The sequence below is a fragment of the Engystomops pustulosus genome, chromosome 4, assembly GCF_040894005.1.
Source record: "Engystomops pustulosus chromosome 4, aEngPut4.maternal, whole genome shotgun sequence".
NCBI classification, from domain to species: domain Eukaryota; kingdom Metazoa; phylum Chordata; class Amphibia; order Anura; family Leptodactylidae; genus Engystomops; species Engystomops pustulosus.
Window position 1 is genome coordinate 54848271 of NC_092414.1, and position 22186 is coordinate 54870456.

A 22186-nucleotide genomic window follows, 5' to 3' on the forward strand; every position below is an offset into this window, starting at 1 on the left:
ATAAGACTGATTTCTACACTGTCAGTTTTTATATTCATACATTATATAATAAGATCACACCAACACTTTTAGGGTCCGAATATAGTGCTGCCTATTGTTTTGGTGTAAAAATATACTAAAAATATTAAATATACTGAAAACAATCACAGTGTAACTTTCAAGACTTATTAAGCCTGGAAAAAGATTGACTGTAATGGGCAACAAAGACAAGTTATGAAATAGCTGGTAATATAGATAAATAGATTGAAAATAGATAGACCTTTACTACATTTACTACAAAGAGGAAGTAAAAACTGCAATGTAACAAAGCTGTAACAAAGTTCCAGGAGAGGTTTTTTTCAGGATTCCATAGAAACTTGTTACTACAACAACTGTCTAAAAATAATGCCTTGTACACACTTCATTGTGCCCAGTGCAACATCCTAAGCTCAAGGTAAGGAGTCTGTCTATAAAATTATGGTAATGTTGTCATCTCAAGTTTGAGTCTTCTAATGTCACAATAGCATTGTCAAACTTTCCTCACTTTTGCCACAAGACAATATCAGTGGTGATTTTTCCAGAGAAACTTGTCAAACGTATCCAAGTTCATAAGACATTTCCTTGCATGAGAGGGCAAAACAGCCAAATGGAGCTTCCTAATTGGAGCTGACAACTTGCAGATTCTTTAGACTCTTTTCTCATAAACTTAAAAAGAACATTTTTTTCCCCAGTAAGTTTGTTTTGCAAATGTTAGGAGTCTAATTAAACATAATCTGGAAATAAAATGATGGTAAAACTACAAACGTGACCTGCACAATATCAGGGCTTATTTAATAACATATCGGCCATTATTAAAATACTTTCATACAGGTCACAAAACTCTGATGACTCCTAATATTGTAAATTATTTACTAAAGAGCATAGAGTATCCTCCGAATCACAAATAATGACTGCTGCAGACCAACTTTCTAAAACAAATTGGAAGAATTATGTCAATCATTGGTTAAAAACCACATATCTTCCTTCGACTGCAGAAGATGAATACCACAGTGTGAGGCACAGTGACCTGGAGATTGACAAACATAGCCTGGGTATCAATCTCATATACACTGTAGGTACCCCAAAAAAATAATATATATATAGGCAGTCACCATGTTACGTACAAGATAGGTTCAGCAGATTTGTTCTTAAGTTGAACTTGTATGTAAGTCTGAACTGTAAATTTTATAATTATAACCCCAGACAAAAATTACCAACATCCAGAGGTCCGTTTGTAACTAGGGGTTGTCTGTAAGTTGAGTGTTCTTAGGTATGTGTGTGTATATAATGTAAGATTTAGGAATTCAATAGTTGATATAGAGAACATTTAATCACCAAAAGATAACATCATATATTGTTATACTGCTAAACATTAGCATCTGAACATTTCAAAACAGTTTACAGAGTATTTTGTCTTAAAAGAAGTAAGAATAAAGTGCATGTGAATTAAATGCATGTAGACAAAAGGGCTCCTATCACAATCCATGTGTGCAGTGTTAAGCCTCATGCACTTGAATGTGTAATTTAGGTAAAGCATCCAGCATCCCATATTTACTTGAGTGCAAGCTGATGTACCTAATTTTACCACATAAAACTGGGAAAACATATTGACTTGAGTATAAACCTAAGGTGGGAAATGCAGCCACTACTCTCTGATAACATGTCCAGTAGTCTCCCCTCATGAATGAAATGTCCACAGCAGCCCTTCCAATTAATAAAATGTCCAGCAGAGTGTGCACATTAATATAACGTCCAGCAGAGTGCCCCTTTCAATAAAATGTTCAGCAGATTGCCTCCATTAATATAATGTTCAGCAGAGTGCCCCCTTTAATAAAATATCAAGCAAAGCAATCATCGTCCTCTTCTCCCCCGCAGCACCTCTTCGGGTTCCTGATCAGGTCGGCAGATGTACGTCTCTGTGATCTGACAGCACACATAGTTTGTGTGCGGGCAGATTACACAGACGGGCATTTGCTAGCCCTGCCAGGAACCTAAAGACATCCTGCGGGGAGAAGAAAGCGCTGGTGGTCAGCGCCGGAGGGTGAGTACTAACTGTTTTTTATATACCTGAGTATAAGCCAAGTGGGGCTTTTTCAGCACAAAAATTGTGCTGACAATCTCAGCTTATGCTCAAGTATATATGGTAAATCCCCATGTATTTCTATAGGCTAATGTACACATCTGCAGATTCCTTGGCCCCGTGTATGAGCCAGCTGCCCAGGTAGCAAGACATATGGCAGATCTTTTTCCTCCACAAGTTCGCACCTCAAGAGCCGATGACAGTTGGATGGCAAAATGGGAACTTGTCCTATATGTTCATGTGCAGGATGGAGAAAAATTGCCTCCTGGCTTGAGTCAGCTTTTACCAATTTTGTCCCTCAGTCTTCTTAATAAATTCTGTTTCCAGTAACCCTTGCCGGTGATTGTTTTTCTGTGACTCAGTGTTTCCTTCTCTGTTGTTGATTGATTGATTGCTTACTTGTTGTGACTATTCTCTTGAATTTCTAATTTAATTCCACCTTTGACTTTGGACAGGCTGACTGCTCTTTTTACCTTTGCACTATTATTTCTACCTTTTGCCTCCATTTACTCAGTGCTGCAATGTGCTGCAACGCAAGGTTACGCAAGGAGGTTCTTATCAGGATAATTATCCAATGCAGGCAGGTCATAGAAAGACAGCAAGCGCCAAGTCTGTTTGTACATGCACCCTTCGCTGACAAGGGGGATTTTGGGATACATGCCAAGTTTTCCAGGATGACCATGCCTCTTTTAGCTACCTTGTAAGGCATAATCTCCTCATTATAAATCCTCACATTCCTGTGGATATCCCTGGAAGTCATCATGTTTACATACATTAAACACTGTATAGAAACTATAGAAACTTCTACTATATGAAATACTGAAACAGGCTATTTTACAGACGTATGTATGGGATTGTAAACTATCCAGCAGTATTACAACATACAAACAAGGTCATGTGCCATTAAAATCTAGAGAAGGGTTTAAGGAATAGCTCAGATCAAGGCAAAAATTGGTGAGAAAGTAAACCTTTACTCCACTGCTAAACAATTGATTTAATTGGACATTGTAATTTTTAATATCTTATCATATATTTGTTTCATGTTGGTTTCAACCTAACATCACCTTGGAATATGGTAAGAGAAAACCCTTAGGTCAAATGGGGTTAGACAAGATTGAATTTTAATTGGGCAATGTACCAATGTAGTCACTGGTCATCTAGCTGTGTTAGTAAGGGACATGAATCTCTGTAATCTCACTTTGACACTTAGGTAATGTGATTGTTGTGGTTTGTAGCTAATCTTGATATTATATTATGATTCATACTATGAGATCCTGTTCTGCTGTGTTTGTATTTTAACACTGACAAGTGTGAGAGTCATGACTTGTCATTGATAGCTTTTCTGTGATTTTGACAAGAACAATAAGCTCATTATTTTATAGTAGGAGAATGCAAGATGCTGCCACACACAATTCTGTCAGGGCATATCTTCCCAAGTCATTCATGTAATGGATATTCACTTATAGTTGTACTTAACATACAATACAAATAAAATTGAAGATAAAATGTAATTATTGAGTAAATCTAAGTAAGAAGTGGCATACAATTAAAAATGAAATGACATTTTCCTATTCCCTGCTTAGTTTTCTTTGTGATGCTTAGTACTTGCAAAAAACCCAATCACTCGACATCAGGACGGACCATGCACAGAATTAGACAGGGCATGCCAGCTGGATGCACAAAGTAAACATAAACTTTACAGAAAATGTAAAGGAAACACTAATCTAAAGAAAAATTGAATAAAATAAAAAGGATCAGAGACTGGCATACCCTTGTTTTTTTTCTGCTAGAAAATTGGGTACAGAAGCTTGTAGAGTCTTAAGGGTTAAATGTTTGTTCTCATATTATAAGATGGTGGCAAATTTCTGGCATATAGCACAATTTAATTCCAAGTCCAAAATCCCATGAGAATAAAAGAGATGCAGAAGAGAAGAATGTTTCCCCTTCTGTATTTAAAACATCTTTTTCCAGTATATAACAAATGTCCATGGTGAATGATAGGTGATTGGGAGACCACCAGTTCACCAGTTTTTAGTTGCCATTGCACTTCTCTAACCCCAGGTGCAGGTGTGAATTAAGCTTTAGTGGAATTTCCCTTGTAATTCAAGGGCAGGGACAGACCCCTCTCATGTGAATCCTCTTAAAAAAACATAATTAAACCACTAACTTCTTTAGAACATTTGCTGTGCAAAAGGAAGAACTAGATGTAGTGTTACGGGAGCTACAAAATAAGTCCAGTACTCAGCTGTATAAAATACCTGTGTTATGTTTAGGTCACTATATATATATATTTATATTATACATACAAAAGCCTTCAAATATTATTTACTGAAAAAGCCCCAATTATTGATATAACCAATAAGGAACTCTTGAGTGGTGTGCACATTTTGTACTGTGTATCAATCAGATTAGAATACATCTAAATGTACCTATGCTGAAGGAAGATTTATAACATAAAATACTCATAAAAGTCCAAGGTTCTGTTGATAGAGTTTGATAGTAAAAGATTAATATAACTTCTTGTCTTAATCTGGATTAGGAGTCCAGTGGGTGGTCTCATTATGACAGATAGACCTCCATCTAAAAGTAGGTTAACATTCACAGTAAGAATGACCGCCCTTTGGAATCCTAAAACGAAAAGATTACATGTTATACTGAAACTACTCCATAATTCTTGATATTGATCTTTTTAGTGCCTATTGCTCTATAACACGCTTCCTGAATTGCATGTTCAATGTTTAAATGATTTATCTCCTATCCTACGGCATCCATGGCACACTAATATACAGGGAGAATACCGATTGAGCTAATATTTTTGTGTTTACAACTACAGTATGTTTTGTATTTGAAAGGTATTTCCCATGCTAAAAATATTGGCTGACTGATCTTCACATAAGGTCATCCTTACCAGATTATTACAGGTCTGATACCTGGCAGTAGTTGTTCCCTGCAGTTAATGTATGGAGAATTAAACCAGCTCCACTCTCTGTGTAGTGGCTGTGCTAGGTAATTACGGCTTAGCCCACATTTCCATGCATGGGAGCTGATCTTCAGTAACCAGATCTGACCACTATGTAGTAACAGAGCTGTTTGCTCCTATGTGCTTAGAACAGCTAATCAGTGGGGGAGGTGTCGGACACTCACAAATTTGATATGGATGATGTATTGTTAATGTCATCAATATTTTAAGCCTGGAAAACCGCTTTGCCTCCCCTTGCACAGGATCGAAAGCCTATTCATACCTGGCAACTCAACAAACAAAGCATCAAAGGGCCATATCCCTTTGCATGGATTTTAGTGGACTTTTTACATTTTGTATAGCATGCTTTGTGCGGTGTCTGTACATCCAATAAAAGTAGATTATACGGCATATTGCATATCATATGCTGCATGTGAAGAATCTTCTAGAAACAGGCAGTCAATACATATGCAGCTAGAGAAGCCTTAGCCTCATTTTCCTGTACTTGTACATATTTTGGAAATATAAATCATATTTCTGTGCTGCAAGACATTTTTTTGTCATAATGAATGATGATACAGGGAATAGAATGGCAGAGATACATCACACGTACACCAAATACATACTGCATGATGAGGATTATCTCAGCACATTTCTGGAAACAGACATAAACAAAGAACAACTAATGACATATCACTTGGAGCTCGACAGAAGGTTCTTACCACTGCTGGAAGGCTGCTGTGAGCCAGAGCATGCTCTGAGCAGGTATGAGTTAGGAGAAAACTCCTCATCAGGGTTAGTGTCCATGATCTGATGAGAAGTATTGCTGTCTAGCAGTGGCATCTGGCAGCCTACAGGTGGAGGATTATGGGAGCTGGGCAGTTGTGCAGATGGTAGTAGGCTAGACGAAGATGTAGATGGGATGGGACGACCTGAGAAAGAGCAACAGGGATCAAAGGTCAGCAATGAATGTAATGACCGTGCACATAGAAACATTTATGTATATGTAACATTTCCTGTACTGTAAATGGAATCCATCAAAGAACTAGGAATTATGATATTGGAGAGACACTGTGTGGATTGTAAACTGTGCAGAACATGACCTTTTACATAGTAACTAGCAGTTTTGACAGGCTGCTTTTAGAATCTTTACCTTAAATGAGGCACTATTATTAGTATGACCTTTTTCTTTCTAGATGACATTGTTTAAATACAAATTTGCTATTTTGTTCTAATAATTAGCATATTCAGCCTTTTTTCTATTTCACCTAGATTTTCACACTGGTTGAGCATTTTGTATGTAAGAGCAGTTTTAACACACTTAAAGGGGGTCTGCCACCTCCCAAAGCATTATAATCTGCTGGCATAATGTTGTAGAGATATTCCCATTTTGATCCATATGCTAATTAGAAAGTGATTGCTCCAAGGTCATGTCCGTAGCATCCGGAGCACTGCTACCCTCTCTGTCAGATAAGCAGAAGATTTTTCATCTGAGAACCACTGAAAGAAGAGGTTGTAATAATGGAGGATATTTTAGTATATCCAGTGCCTAAGCTTGCAGATGGACAATATTATACCAAGCCGTGACTGGAATGTGTTCAAGTTACAGCTAGTGGGCAGACACAGGGGATCCCTGCCCTTGGCCGACCCACTCCGAGGAGTGGCATGGCTCACTGTTCACTCCTCAATGCCTACTTGGCATGGAGGTGGCATAAGTGGTGGGGAGATTGCCAGCACAAACTTTGATAAATCTGCCACAATATGCATACATGGGATGCTGTGCTTTGGAAGGACAAGATAAGAGAGCAGTTAGTACAGGAGGTGAAATTCCGGTGCATTATTGTAAGGACATGGGCAAGATTTTAAGAGATGAAAGTTGATTGTAAATTTATATACATAACATTTAACAATAAATTACTAGAAATTCTAAGTCCCTTATTGCTTTTTCACACTTCAAAAGACATGCCACTCAGAACTAGAAGATGAAAAGGTACTACCCTTAGAATACTGGTACCAGATCCTTCTCATCCTGTTTACTACCAATTCATATAGTAGTTATTTGGATGAAGAAAACAATTGTTGCAATTAATCTTATAAGGATTGTACCATCATCACCTTAGCCCTCTTAAAAGGGGTTGGCCACTTTTCAATAAATCTTTTCCATTTCAGCCTTGACCTGTTTATCACCATGCTGCCCTCTGCATATAAACACAACTTCCTGTCTCTCAGTGTTCCAGCCCATCCTCATGGCATCACCCACTGTACCTCTATTTCTCACAGCCCATCCACAGTGACACACACAGCAAGAGGAGAGGGGAGGTAACAGTATGTGTCATAATCACCTGCTGCTGCAGACCCCTTTAATTCATCTGTGCTCAGATATGTAAAACAAGAATCATGGAGAGTATGCGCACAGTGCAAAAGTAATGCTGAATCACTGGAACATTCAGGGATTAATAATAAGGCAGTAAAGGCACATGGACAATTTATATAAAAGAGTGGTCATCCAATTTAATGCTATTTTTTTTTTTTAGAAAGACAGCCATGGGTCTAAAATTTGTTTATTCATCTAAATAAGACTATTAGGCAGGTTTAATATACTGTAATACATGCTCATTATATAATTCTACAATAGGTGTATATATAGTCTTTTATATGATATTTAGGAAAAATTTAATTTTGCTTCTTGCATATCTTATTGTGTGTCCAAAAAACTGCATAATTTAATATGATTGCCAGTGATATAAATCTCTGTACTCCAAAATAATTCAAATAAAAATGCAGAAAAATCCTAACACAGCTTTTTAAATGGGAAACTGTTAAAAACGAATGGCTCTCAGAATATGTAAATGTAAAAATCCTTAAAATAAAAGTAAGATGTTCTTTATGTTCATATAAATTTTTTTCTAGTTCAAAAAAATCACCTTGTAAAAAAACGAAATAAAACGGCCCATGTAGTTCACAAATGATATAATTGCTTGCACATTATTGTCAGAAATAACCAAGTGACTACAGGGTTAACATCACATAGGTCACAGTGGACAATACAGGTTTCCTCTTTACAGATTGCATATCGATTCTAATGAAATCAATTTGCATGTGAAACATTTTACATTTTGGTGTCACTTGATGGCCATTGTCCTCTATATAATAAAGAGTAGATGTAGTGGCCTTGATGAATAGCTATAGGTTTGTGACCTACAGAATGAACAAGTCAGCACTCCTTGTTTCACAAATCTGCTAAAGTTAGCAACTTTGCAATCACATAAAACTTTAAGTTCCTACAGAAACATAAACTGGAACTGAAATAAAGTGAAACTAATTGACTCCAACACACCATCCTTGACTACTTTATAATGACCTCAGTGCTTGCAGGAAAATCCATCACTTATACATTCAGTGTATTAATATTAGTACCAACATATAGCCACAAGCCTTGTTAGATATCCAGGAGAATAATGTGGCTTGTTTACACTCTGAATTAAAGATGTGCTGAAGTATTTTCAGCAGATAATGATTTACTTATTGGGTAACCCAATGAAACTATATGATGGATACAGGTGGAAAAAGGGCTTTGCGATCTATTACCTATGTGTACTATCACCTTTGGGATTTCCACATGAGAATACAGTAAGAGTAATGCATGCTTGTTACTGCTATTTTTGTCAGATTGGGACATCCCATTTTAAGAAATTTAGTCGACACTTGACACTAACCTATAAGAAACGTGCATATGTATCTCATATGCATGTTGCATAGTGAGTGTCTAAAAGCAGTAAAATGTGACCGTGATCACTTTCTAGTCCAAGTAGCAATACCACACAATATTGATAAGCTAGCATTCGGTAATTTAGGGTTGCTCATGGAATGAATCCCTTTGCTCACATACACTGCAGTGATATTCAGAGGTTGTAAACGTGACATGAGGAGAAAGTGCTTCATTTATTTTTCAAAATGCATCACCTCTACTTAGATGCACTGCCCTACTGTAATCTTCTAACCAGGACAGACTGTTTCCCTGAAATTCCCTGGCTTCCTATACAACGTGCATCGTAGAGAGGCGTACGAGGCCAAGTAAGGTCACAACACAGCAATATTTCATAGCCGATGAACAGATTTTCCTAATCCGCACTTGAGGGTACATTATTCTTCTGCGTTAGGGGTATTTGCAAAGAACAATGAAAACTGAGTGACCTATGCGCCCTGAAGGTCATTGCTGTCTGGGATTGTGCGAGTTTATAAAGCTGGAATAAACTATATTTGACGGCAACTTCCGAGATGTTCTGTCTTCAAGAAGAATAAAAAACTTTTAGATTTCATCTTCTGTAAATTATTATTTTCTTTATTTATGATATGACAGCACCGAGATATCTGCATTTAATTCTCAGTATAAAAAATGGCTTCTCTTTTCATCCCAGCCTGTGCAAAATAGATATTCTGCTGTGTATTGATGAAATACATGTCACACAACTCATAAGGAGACGTAAAAATTCTACATAAATAAAATCTGTGCTGTACGATGTTAAGAGCAGTTTTCTTGTCATCATTGTAATGTGCAGTTAGACTAAATAAATCTCAACTCTCTTAACTTTTGGAGGAGGAAAGGCAAAGAATATCTAAAATAAGTGCTGGGATAAAAACCTAAGTGTTCCCATGTTGCTAGCAAACTGTGATAGAATATTAGATATGAACTCTATAGTTTATACACAACATTGTATAGAATACATTTAACAGTAAGATACAGAACACAGATTTACATTATTTGTATTGATCCTAAACCTCACTGATAATATTTGGATAACGCAGAAGACCCCCAACATAGGGCACACAGATTGCAGAGCTGACAGAAATAACTCAAAGTTATTAGATTTCCATTTAACATAAATGTTAATGTATTTACTGTAAATACCCGCTACACCTTAAATTTAACTGTTTAAACCTTTAGATCTTTGGACAGACCCCACTTCCAATTAATGCATTTAAAACTGTCTTCCATATTTAGTTTTTTTTCTTGGAAGACCACAGGCATTCACATGAATGGGCTGTAGGGCATCTATTTAACAGATATAATAATTAAAGTTATATCACTCTCATCATTTCAATGACTAAAGACCAGAATGGTCTGTGGGTGTTTAGCTGAAATGTTTTATGACCTGGGTACTGATGGTGTGAGTCTGAAGTTGTAATAAACTACTGTACTCTACCTATGTTAACATTGGAGTAAGCTGAAAGCATGCTTACTGTAGGTTATCTGGCATGCACTCTTTAGAAGACTGGTAAGTGTTAATAAAAAGACAGGGCAGAATGTATTAAGAATATTTACATTTACTTTCGTCGGATTTGGGAAATTTTCTGGATTTGCACCGCTGTGACAGCTATTTAGGAGGGGATTGTGTCGATCGCGATTGGATTTTGGTGCAATTGCGCTGGCTTTCATGTGACAGAAATGGGGGGTTGGCCCTCAGACGATAAAACGGATTCGGACTGAGCGCAGGATTTCACTTTAAAATTTTGTTGCAAGACATGCACTTACATACACTGGGAAGAGGAAGGTGAACTCCGGCAGACCTGATCAGGGATGCAATGCATGCAGGAAATCGGGCGCACGATCTAAGTGAATCACGGCACAGTGGATTCCAGTCGGACATTCCGGATCGGGGAACGCGCCAGGGTCTGGTAAGTAAATGTGCCCCACTGTGTTACAGCCAGAGTTGAATTGCTTGTTTTTTCTTTGTTATGGGCTTCTCACTACAGGTAGGGCTATGCCGAACATGAGGATATATTGGCACATTAGCTGTCTTTCTGAGCTGGAGGTAACAGGTTTCAATTATTACCAATGACAGAACCACTCTGCTGCAGGGGTGGCATCCAGGCACTTGCCTATATTGCCTTTATTATTTAGCTTTTAGCCAAGTTGAATTATTGTGGTTCTTGTTGTTATTCTGCTTACTATTTCTAGCTACCCCGACTATTCTCTTGCTTTCATAATTTGTAACATGCAGCCATCTTGGTTCTGACCTGGTTAGTTTGATAATGCCTTGCAGTTATTTGTCTTTGTTTTTTTCCCACTTCTTTTGCTGTGTATTTACCTGTTTGGGGATTGCCGTCTAGTTTCTGCCTTCAGTATAGCACAGGGCCAAAAGTGTAAGCAGGTAAAAAGTTTGTGGGAAGCTCAGGGATCACACTTTTTCACGACTGTCTTGACAGTTAGGCTCCTTTCTGATGAATGTACACACCTGGGCATAGCATACCACCAGTGGTAACCCCTCCCTTCTCCATAGGAATTTGTGCAGGTGGATGAATATACAGAAAAAGTTGTTCTATCTTTTTTTCTGTCGATTGCACAATATGGTAGGCAGTACACCCATTTAAAAGGATGGCATTATTGCCCATTAAAGTGAATGTGTCCATTTTCTACCTGTACCGAAACATTACAGTAGCACATGGCTGTATTAAAATGTTGTTCCGAAAGTAGCCTCACCAAGGAGAAAATCTGTGTGGCCATAACATGCATAATTTTATGAATTGTCAGTTTTAAATAGGGCAAAAATGGTCTTTTACATCCTACAATACCTAATCTTTGTGACCTATGGAAACCAATATTTCATTTCCAAGAGAAGTATCAGTAAACTATGCATTGTGATTGGTTTCAAAATTTGCATTTTTTTAATGTCCCTCATTTCAACAGATTACAGTTTCATAAAATGAATTTCAGTGCTTGAATTGTTAACCATTCTGCACATCTTCATAATGGCAAGTTTATTAGAAATATCCTTTTTTATTAATAAACAGTAGAAAATCCTGTGTGGATCTCTCGGGATTTGGGTGCTAATAGAGAATTATGCATCCGTGAAAAAAGATGGAAAGAAATTAAAAAGCTTAATAAACTTAGACATTTTCATTTTATTTTGACTCCTGCTTTGTTTAAACTGAAAAGGCATAGGGGGTGAATGTTTGTCGAGAGTTCTAGCAATTAAGATAATCTTGTCTGTTTCAAATGTAAAAAAAGTTTATTTTCTATTTTTATCCACTTATTTTACTTCCTGATTAAAGCAAAGAATCTTAAGCCTTGGCAAATATTCCCAAGCAAAGCTTTGACCTACTCCAGTCAACCTCATTTCTAAGTAGCGAAATGAAAGTCTCCACTGGGAACAGTGCATTTCTCCACAAATGTGTTCTGTGCATTCACTTTGTGCTGCTGCCTTTGTGGTATTTAATAGTACTACTTCCTACAAAATAGGTAACAATTAGCAAAAGGCATGCAATGGGATAGCTGGAAGATAGCAGTAGGTGGTAAGATCACTCTCTCAGAAATGAATATGGAATATTCTAAGTTATCTAGAATTGAAATGCTTCTCCGGCAAGTGATTTTCTTGAAAGGAAAACCAATATAAACCTCTAAAAACATTTGTGAATGCAGATAAATACTGTATAACTGCAATGTTTTATTAACATGATAGTCACAGATTAAATTCCCTATTCTACTATCAATCAAACATGCTTAAGAGTTTTCATCTTCCTCCGACTGGAAAAGCAGAAATGAAGCCGGTGTACTTTATTTCCATTGGTAGATTCATTGCTGTTTGTTGTACTTTTATCATATCCCCTGTGCTCAACATATCTGGTATAATAAATAAAACTGAATGTATTCATCAGCTCATTCAAAGACTTGAAGCAGTAACAGACCAAAACTTATTTCTGAAATATTTTATGTATACCTTACTTTAAATTATATCTACAGTATATCTAAAATAGACCAGTGACTATCAAAAAAACTCTAGGACACTGTTGGGCTTTTTCGCTATGAACATTCATCACTAAGGCATGGATTCTTGGCAGTTTCTCCAGACTATGGTTACGTGGATAAAAAGGAATAAAGGAGCCACTGTATTTCCCTGAAAAGTGACTGATTTACCCAAGAAACACAAATTGTTTAAAGGGAACTTGTCATCGGCAACTGGCCTAATAAACCACTTCCAGTATATTTTCAAGTTGCATAACACCTTCAAGTTCTTTTTTTTTCATGGTCCATGGTGGTGGCATCACCTAGAAAATCTGCTTTGAAGTAGGATGTAAATTAGTTGTATAAAGTCGTGGAGCTGGAGAGTTTAACACTGAGGTCAAGGTGGGGAGCTCTGAACGCCTCCTTCTCTGTGATTGACATCATGCATTGAACTATTGGACTAATTACAGTGAAGTGGGCTTTCTGAGGAAGAGAGAGCTTGACTTCTGTGTTAAAATCTCCGCCTTCTTGACTTTAAAAAAACAATTTACTTCTCACTTAAAAGTTGGTTTTCTGTATAATGCCACCACACTGCGTCATGAAACAAACACGATCTGGAAGGTGTTTAGATGTTTGGCAAAATACTGGTAGCGGTTTATTAGGTCATTTTCTGATGACAGATTCCCTTTAAATTGCTGAGGTCTCAAAGCTTTTGAAACATACCAAATCAGCTACACTAGTGATCAAAATTAAAAAACAACACACAATTTCATAAATGTTACTTTTCAATAAACATTAAAGGTAATTTGAGAAACTATGTAAAACCTCTGATCAGAACCAAGTTCCTCTCACACTCCCTTCCAATTTAATAAAATAGGTTTCACACTGAAATCTCGTAATTCAATCTTTCTAGCTTGATGGACAAATGCTTAATGAGTGTCTCTTTAACAATTGCTAGCAAGCTGTACAGAAGCTCTCTAATATGTTTTATTCCTTAGAAGTTGCTTGTAAAGCAGCAAGGGTGGAGTCACATCAACTAAGTCTCCACCGACCATCTAAGGGAAATCACATCCAGAGCCTACATATCGTTCAGAAGCAGTTCTATTCCTTATATGCTCAACTGTTGTTGAAAGGTTGGTTAGGCTTTTAGGCAGCATTGTGTCTACAAAGCACTCAGTAAATGATAAAGTCCTCGGCTGTTAAGAGTAGGTTATATAATTAAAAATCCTGTTGATACACTCCATCATTTCAAAAGCTTAAAGAGGACCTGTCACCAGATTCTGACCACCCTGAGTAACAATGTCTGTTGATAAAAGTCATCCCCTTATCACGTAAAATTAGCTGCCAGTGAGGTTCTGTACCATAATTACATATGTTTTTCTGATATAGAAATTAGCTTTTGTTATTCATGTCTGGTGTTTGTGACTCTTCCCTCTCTCAGGCTGGCAATGAACCACACCCTATTATTGTGACTGACAGCTCTATGTCTCTTCAAATCACTGCTCTACCTCCTTGTACTTGGGATTGTCTGCTAATATTCAACTACAGACATATAAAGCTCTATGTATAGATGGGAAATATTGTGTCAATTTTTTTACATGGTGCTTTGTGTTACATTTATGACATGTGACCAGTGACATCATCACAGGTCCTCTAGCCTTCTAATATAAGCAAACTGTACACCAAGTATGTGATTACATGAAATCATCATGGCGAGGAGTAGAAGCCCATGGAGTCTGCTTCGACTTCATGTGGTCAGATACATGCATGGGTTACAGTTTGCAATTATTAAGAATCTAAAATGCCTGAGATGATGTTACTCTAGTCACATGACATGAACTGTGACCAGTAAGGAGGCATAAGGCATGGGAAGTATTCGATGGGAGGAAACTGGATGAGCAGGACACGACCCCTCTGATGCCAGGTAATAAAAGATAAAAGGTTATTTATGCGGATATAAGCAAAACTATTTTTAGCTAAAAGAAGGTTGTCAGTCCATTACTAGGGCTCTATAGGAACTGGTTGTATAGGTGCAAATGTAGTGACAGGTTCCCTTTAAAGAAAAACTGCTTGCAGAAAAGGATGAACTGAGATATATTCTTGTCCTCGCATTTAGATACATTACATGTGGGTAGTCATAGCTATTAAATAAATCTGTACTGACAACTCACTTGTGTGTTAAAGTGAGGCTGAGGAAGAACATGATCTTGCTCCATGTTTATCCCATTATTAAAAGTGGAGGAGAATATTTTTCATTCTAACCACATTATTTGTAATATCCACAGGGCTTATTGACACTGAGTACTGGCAACATTTCAAGTAACATCACAGGGTATGAGGGCGTTAATGAGAAATGTAACTATGTGTAAAAGCAACCACTTTTGTTCTAGTAGTTTGTATAAAATTGATATGAACCACTTATCACAAGCGGCATTATTCTCTGTTGGTCCATGCTGTTATCATGTTACCTCACTAAAGGGAAGATGACATGGGTCCTCATTCTTTTTTCTCATCTATTTTATTAGTTGATCTTTAGAGCTGGTGCTAACATTACATCCACTTTCATCACTGCTAGAAGTCGACTCTGACATCTACCACTTCTCTTCCGCTGACCCTTCATTTTATTGTCAGCTTGTAAAATAATACTCTAGATAATGAGTTGTAGTAATAAAGCATAAATGAGGTTATAGGCGGGACGCTCGACGATGCACCTAAGCAAACAAAATGCATTCCAAGACAGATCTGAGTGATATGCTAATGAGCATCTTGCAGCCCATGGGTGGAATATTGTTTTGAAATTAATAGGTTGCTCATGCTCAGTGACATAAAATAGAGTCTTCCAGAGAGTTGATTTCAATTTGCATTCATAATAAGAAATCTCCTAAACCTTTCCTTTTATTATAATAATTATGCCTGACAACAGAAGTATCAAAATGTCGGAAAGGAATCTTAATTTTGTTTATGCAATTAGGTGGTTCTTGACCATAAATGACAAGGATTTAGCCATGAATTAACAAGAACAATTTCCCATCTCTGAAGCTGTCAGGAGAGGCCACTCATGCCAATTTATCTTACTCCAGCACATCTCTGGTACCTGTCATTCATACACAGGATACATTTGGTTGTGATTGCCATTTTTCTATCCTCTTCCTTGTGCCTCACATACCAGGCAATTTACTGCAAGTCAATCAAGGTTGAAGCAGACCTTGTTTAAATAAAGAACTGTAGGGCTCTTTCACACCAACAATTTCAAAAAGGCAGAATGTGCTGTATATTTTACATTTACATTTATAGTACTTTTCCTTTTTTTATTTCTTTGCTAAAATGCTGCAAAACTTACAAGTCAAAACTAAAGCCACCCAGAGACACAGAAAAACCCAGAAAAAAGCAACGGTGAGTGAATATATACATTTCCACTGTCAAAATTCAATCACTCTGCAGATATTTCTAACACTGAAAAAGTGCTCAACTATGGGATTGCTTTTTCCACTATTCTTCCCTTGCAATTTGAGGGAGGGCAGCATGAAAAAAAGCAACATGCCCCAAATTATCTGACCCTGATAACCCAGGTAAACAATTTGGAGTGTTTGCCACTTCCACACTTCCATCTGGGATTTACAGGCTGCACAGTTTTGGGACAGAGATCTATTTTGTCTTGTTATAATGAGTTTTGTTGACATACTTCCATTTTATTTAAGATCAGTCACAGTAAAGAGGACAGTAAGTAAAATAATCACATACCACTGTGGGAAATACATCATACTGTCAAGCTGGAAAAATTGCCATTCTTTCTTGGCTGTATGAAGAATTTAGTGCACAATGTTTACACTATTGCAGTGTATAGGATTTTTGCGAAGGGATACAAAAAGATTACCTAAACATTATGATAATGATAAACATGTTTTCAATAAAATAAGGCTTACTTCACACCTGCATTGGGGGTTTCCATTACACTCTCTGTTTTAGGAGAGTGTATCAGAAACTAAAAACAGAAAGATGTACAGAAAGTCTTTCGTGCCACATTGACTTCAATAAATGGATAAATGGTAAGACTTCGGACCTGAGCGGGGAAGTGACACATGCAGGATGTAGGCCGCACAATCTTAGTGAATAGCAGCAGAGTACATTATCGTCGGACTATGCACTTAAGGTGAACTAAAGCATCCAGTAAAACTCCATAAAGCCATTAACATAAAGAAGAGAGTAATTATTTTTTTGGTAGACCACATCTATTTTGTGTCCAAAAATGACATTGAATTTCCCTTATGTTCTTATGTTTGTGTATTTACTTAACAACACAATTGTAATATTTTTATATAATGTCAATGTCACTAACACCACTGGTTAACTCCAGCTGTTTATTCCCTATTGACGGTAGCTACAGGAGCATCTGCACTGGTCTGCCACAAGACTGAAGAGGTGTATAGCGTAACTTGTTCTGTTGTTGATGAATTTTTATCCACACATTTCTATTGGTATATATTAACAATATGAGTGAAAGGAGTAAAACAGATGCATCACATATTGACAAAAGTACCTAAAAAAGGCTATTCTAAAAGGGCTTAGATTTACTGGTAAAATCCACGGATTATGCAGCAGTAGGCAATTAGAGACAGATGCCGGCAGCCAACGTTTCCTTTGAGTAGATGAGTATTGCTGCTTGATGAATCCTAATCATAATGACTAGAGCATAAGACTTTTGTAGTGCAGAAAAAATTAATTAAAGCACAAGCTTACTGTACCACGTCAGGTGCTACTTATACATATTGACATTATGGTTTTATTTTATAAAGCTCACTAATGACAGTGACTACTTATATGCTTTAAAATAATGTTTTAAGCACATAATCAGCTACAAAGACGTTCCACTTTGTTTGGTTTTTCAGGATTAAACTGAATTTTTTTAGACTCTTAGTTTACGCAACAAGGATACATGCAAGCCGATTATCATGAAAATTCTCTTTATGCTATAATTGCTCTGCTGCCATCTCAAAAAAAAAAATTATGTCACAGTTTCAATCATGCCATCAGTTGAGAGTATTCAGCTCAAGGCCTATTCGGAAGAGCATACTGTACTTGTGCTTAACACTCAAATCTGAACCCCATGGTTCCGGGGTATGTCTAGCTTAGTAGAATATTGAGTTGTGGATGGTAACAATACCTTACTCTTTGTAAAGGCTAACCTGTGTACCTCGGAAACCCAATTCTTTTATATCCCATAGTCGATGGGAACATAAGAAAGAACACATAAATATAAAACAGCATGTGAAATTGCAACCATCAGCATAACAACTGATGAGTGGATCCGAGCTTTAAGTTTGGGTCGGGTGTTTGGGTGCATCACACGGATTGGCGGCCATGCAACCAATATGGCAAATAGATACCCCAAACAACTATCCATGACTGTGATTATCCAGGGGTGCCCCCCTGACCAATCACAGCTATCTCTAGTAATAACCCATACAATACAGTTAAGGTAATATTTATTGATATCACTAACCAACCATAAAAGGTAAGGACTGGTACTAGATATTATAGGATTTAAAATGATGTCAAATGATGCTATGTCTACTATGTTCTGTCATGTGCACTTTATAAAATACATCGAAATGGGGAAAAAACTAAAATAGCTAAAAATATGCCACAGTGACTATTTTGGGTCATAATTTTACTATCCTTGTTGAAAAGGAGAAGCTTGGTTTGCTTAATGTCTCAATATTTTTTCTAATTTCAATTTTACATACTCTATATAAAGATGTCTAATGCATGGATGAAGATGAGGAAGCGGGCAACGGGGACAACTTGATTAATACAAAAGTCTTTCCCTAACAATTAGAAAGAGGTTAGACAATTTTTGCTCTACATTGCTCTTCTCCTCAAGACTATAATAGTGTCTGCTTGAAGAATTCTAAAATATTACAGAGAATAGGAAAGTGACAAAACCCATTTGTGTAGATTTTCCATCAGCACTGCCATTGTAATTGTTCTTATTACAGTCAGATTATTTAATTGCTATAAAAAGCAAGGGCATAATTTATCTTAATTAATTCAGCTCCAGATTCATCAGAGAAAATGACATTCAGTAATATTTTTTGTTCCCTTTGTGAATATATCATATATATTATACAATGATTAGATCTCATAGAGATAATCTATCGTCAGATGATGCTATAATACAAAGACATTCATATTATAATGTCCAAGCCATAATCTGCAAGAGAAGAAACTCTCAGTTTTACACTTGTTATGGTTCCATTTATATTATTGATTTGATATCTTCCTCTAATATTGAAGAGTATATTAATTTATATATTATTTAACAATACAAATCTGGTCTTTGAAATATATAGCATCCAAAGGAACATCTAAGGTCAGTAAAAAATACATTTTAATCATTTTGGACTGGAGATGAAAAAATCTACTCATTGGTTCATAGATTGGCTACAAATCTGACATCTTTCATGCGACAAGTCCAAATCTTTTCTGCTTCACTTTGCACAAATCTTTCAAAATGTCAACTAGCTACTGTTGTCATTCATACAAGAGCTTCTGTAGGGGGAAGAATCGGCAAAGGAAAATGGTAAAAAGATTTTTATGAGACAATGTCCGTTTTAGAGGGGGTTATATGCCAATTTCCAGGACAATTATAGCAACATCATTTCGGACCAGAATAGAATCTTTTGAAAAATACTTATAAGGGTTTATCATCACTTCTCAGCAATCCTCATCTCATTAGTGAACACACAAACATCCTGTAGATGATGTCAGATTTACAAGGTCCCAGAGCCCAGTGCTGCAATGCAACAGTTCTAACGACTGAACTACCATAGTCCCAGATTAAGTTGCTTACCTCATGCTCGTGGATATTAACAGCTTATCAAAGAGAAAGAAAAAATCCCGCCACTTCGAGGTAGCTTTCCAATTATTTTTATTATTATGGGTACATCCTGTAACAACTGTTGCAGTTGAAGAAGGCTCTGGAGAGCCGAAACACGTCCAGAGAATTATATGGATGCTATTTTTTGTTACGAGATGTACCCATAATAATAAAAGAAAAAGAAATCTACTTCGAAGTGCCTGGATTTTTTCTTTCACTTTGATTTACCTAGCTACCATGCTGACATCAACAAGTACCTTAGCTAGCGGGTAAATAGGCTGGTAGTCCTGCAGAGATTAGTTGTAGATCCATTTTCTTTTCTCATAGCATGGAGTCATTGATGGAATATAAAAACATATGCAGAAGACGGGATAGAACAGAGGATTACTTTAAAGCCTCTGTTTTTATTGGCTTAGTAGAAATATAGAGGTTATTAACACTATATGTATTACCGTATATAATTTTTGTGTAATACAGATGAGGACAAAGTTTGAAGTATTCCAAATATTTAAAATGAATAGGAAATTAAAGATCATAGTGACCAGGGCTATAATTATTCTGACTAAAACACAGCATTATGCCCAAGACAAAACATAAACTTGACATAGAAGCGATTTATCTGTCCCTATAATTATTTACTCATTTTGCTTTGCAAACACCGGATTACTGAAACCATGGAAACCATGTGACTTTTTGAGCTATCGGTGCATCTCTCTGTTCTCTATAAGATAACAAACACTGTTGCAAGGTAACTTTACTAAGCTATGAAAGGGATTCTCCCAGCTCCCAAATACCTCACAAGTGAAGACGTTGTTGTGCAGGGCATTTTACACATTTTTCAGACACACATCTGTCTGAAATTTTTTTTCAAAAATTACATTTTTAACCTAAGGAAAAAATGTTTCTCGTTGCAGAGCATCAGGGGTGTTTCTGTACACTGGCAGGTACGGCCCCATCCCTGGAGCAGAGAGAAGCTACCTAGTAGAAACTGAGCCATGGCGGCAGCAAGATGCTGTGCTGCAAGCACTGCCCACAGCATGATTGAGAAGGTGGAGAGATATAGGATATATAGGAGTTGAGAGGTATGTACGATACATACACATATACTAATAGTTTGATGAGTCTTTTATGTGTAAAGATGAATGTTGCTTCTTGAAGAATTATAAAGATTCTAATTATACAACTCATGAAGGACCTGGGGGCCTACAGTGCTTAGCTTAGGGGCTCATCATTGAATACATCTGCTAACCTATGGGCCAGTCATTGCCTGATTCTATAATTATAAGATTTCATTCACTTCCTGTATCTATGCAAGTGGAATGTTTCATACTCAGAACTTCATTCCAGTATTGGACATTAGTTCCATGGCAAAGCTGTAACTTTTTGAGTTCAGTCCAAGAAAAACTGTCCAGCATATGGACCATGATTCCCAGACTAAACATGCATGTGCTGATGAGCCATTTGTAAGGGTGTGTATTTATAAGGGTGTGTATTTTGGTCACTTTATTTTAATAAATCCGTCCAAATAGCATGATATACTACCTGATAAGGACTCATAGATAGGTCAAGCCACTGTTTACTTAAATGCATAATATTGCTTTCCAAAATTCTAGGTATACACTGTATGCAGAATTGTTAGGCAAGTAAGTATTTATTATGCATTTTCTCAGACTCCTCCTTAACTGCTTAAGGGATTTAAGCACATCAAGTGATGTGTATTTGTGTAATGAGTGATCTTAGGAGAGTATAATTGGGCAGCTTGTTTTCCTCTAAATGTACCAAAAAAAATGTATCTCACTCTGAAAAGTAAACAAAATGGTCTTTTGGAGTAATGTGACACTCTCATCAAACATTGCATTGCAAATAGTCAATATTGTCACTAGAAAAGTTTCAAAAATGCAAATGAATAAAAGATTAAAGAAATGTGAAGGGGCCCATTATCGTACATTGCTGTTATATTCCGGAACTGAAATCTCTTTGGACTGCCCAGAAATTAAAGGTATTTAGTCCTCTTAAACATTGTCAAGAAAGTTGAAAACCTTAATACCACTGAACAAGAGGCATAACTTAAAACAATGGCCCAGGAATTACTGTATCTGTCGACAGATTTTTCAATGGTTTTGTAGACAGAGGAAATTATGTTTGTCTATTTTTCTGTACCAGCAATAGACCCAGACCTTTACCTTGGCTAAGATCCCAGCAAGAAGGAAGTCTGGTACTGCTATGGGCTAGAATTATTAAAGATGAGTTAGTTGGACCTTTTTGTATTAAAAATGGAGTAGACATCAACCCCAAAGCCACTGCCAGTTGTTGAAAATACTTTTATCATGCAGCAGTGTAAGGAAACCATGAAAGTTCTGCAGGAGAATGTCTTATCACATAAATCAAAGGATTCCACAGCAAAGCTATACAGTAAAGGCCTTCACTTTAAAAGAATATTGGCATGGCCCCCATTCTCAGTGGAGTTTAACCCTAGATTTGAATTAGAATAAAACATGTCACGTTCACATTTTATATAATCCTTGACCG

General features: G+C 36.8%; 1 protein-coding gene across 18 annotated transcripts in view; it reads right to left on the minus strand.

The window, feature by feature from the left end:
* TENM2 (teneurin transmembrane protein 2) overlaps nt 1–22186 on the minus strand; it is a 1545179-nt gene that overhangs the window by 410051 nt on the left and 1112942 nt on the right. For 14 of the 18 annotated variants that reach the window (XM_072145937.1, XM_072145941.1, XM_072145939.1 and 11 more), the window contains one exon: nt 5780–5989. The exons of the other annotated variants lie outside the window; for them this stretch is intronic. In XM_072145937.1, the coding sequence (XP_072002038.1) occupies nt 5780–5989 (210 nt within the window). The remainder of the gene's footprint in view (nt 1–5779; nt 5990–22186) is intronic. 18 annotated transcript variants of the gene reach the window in all.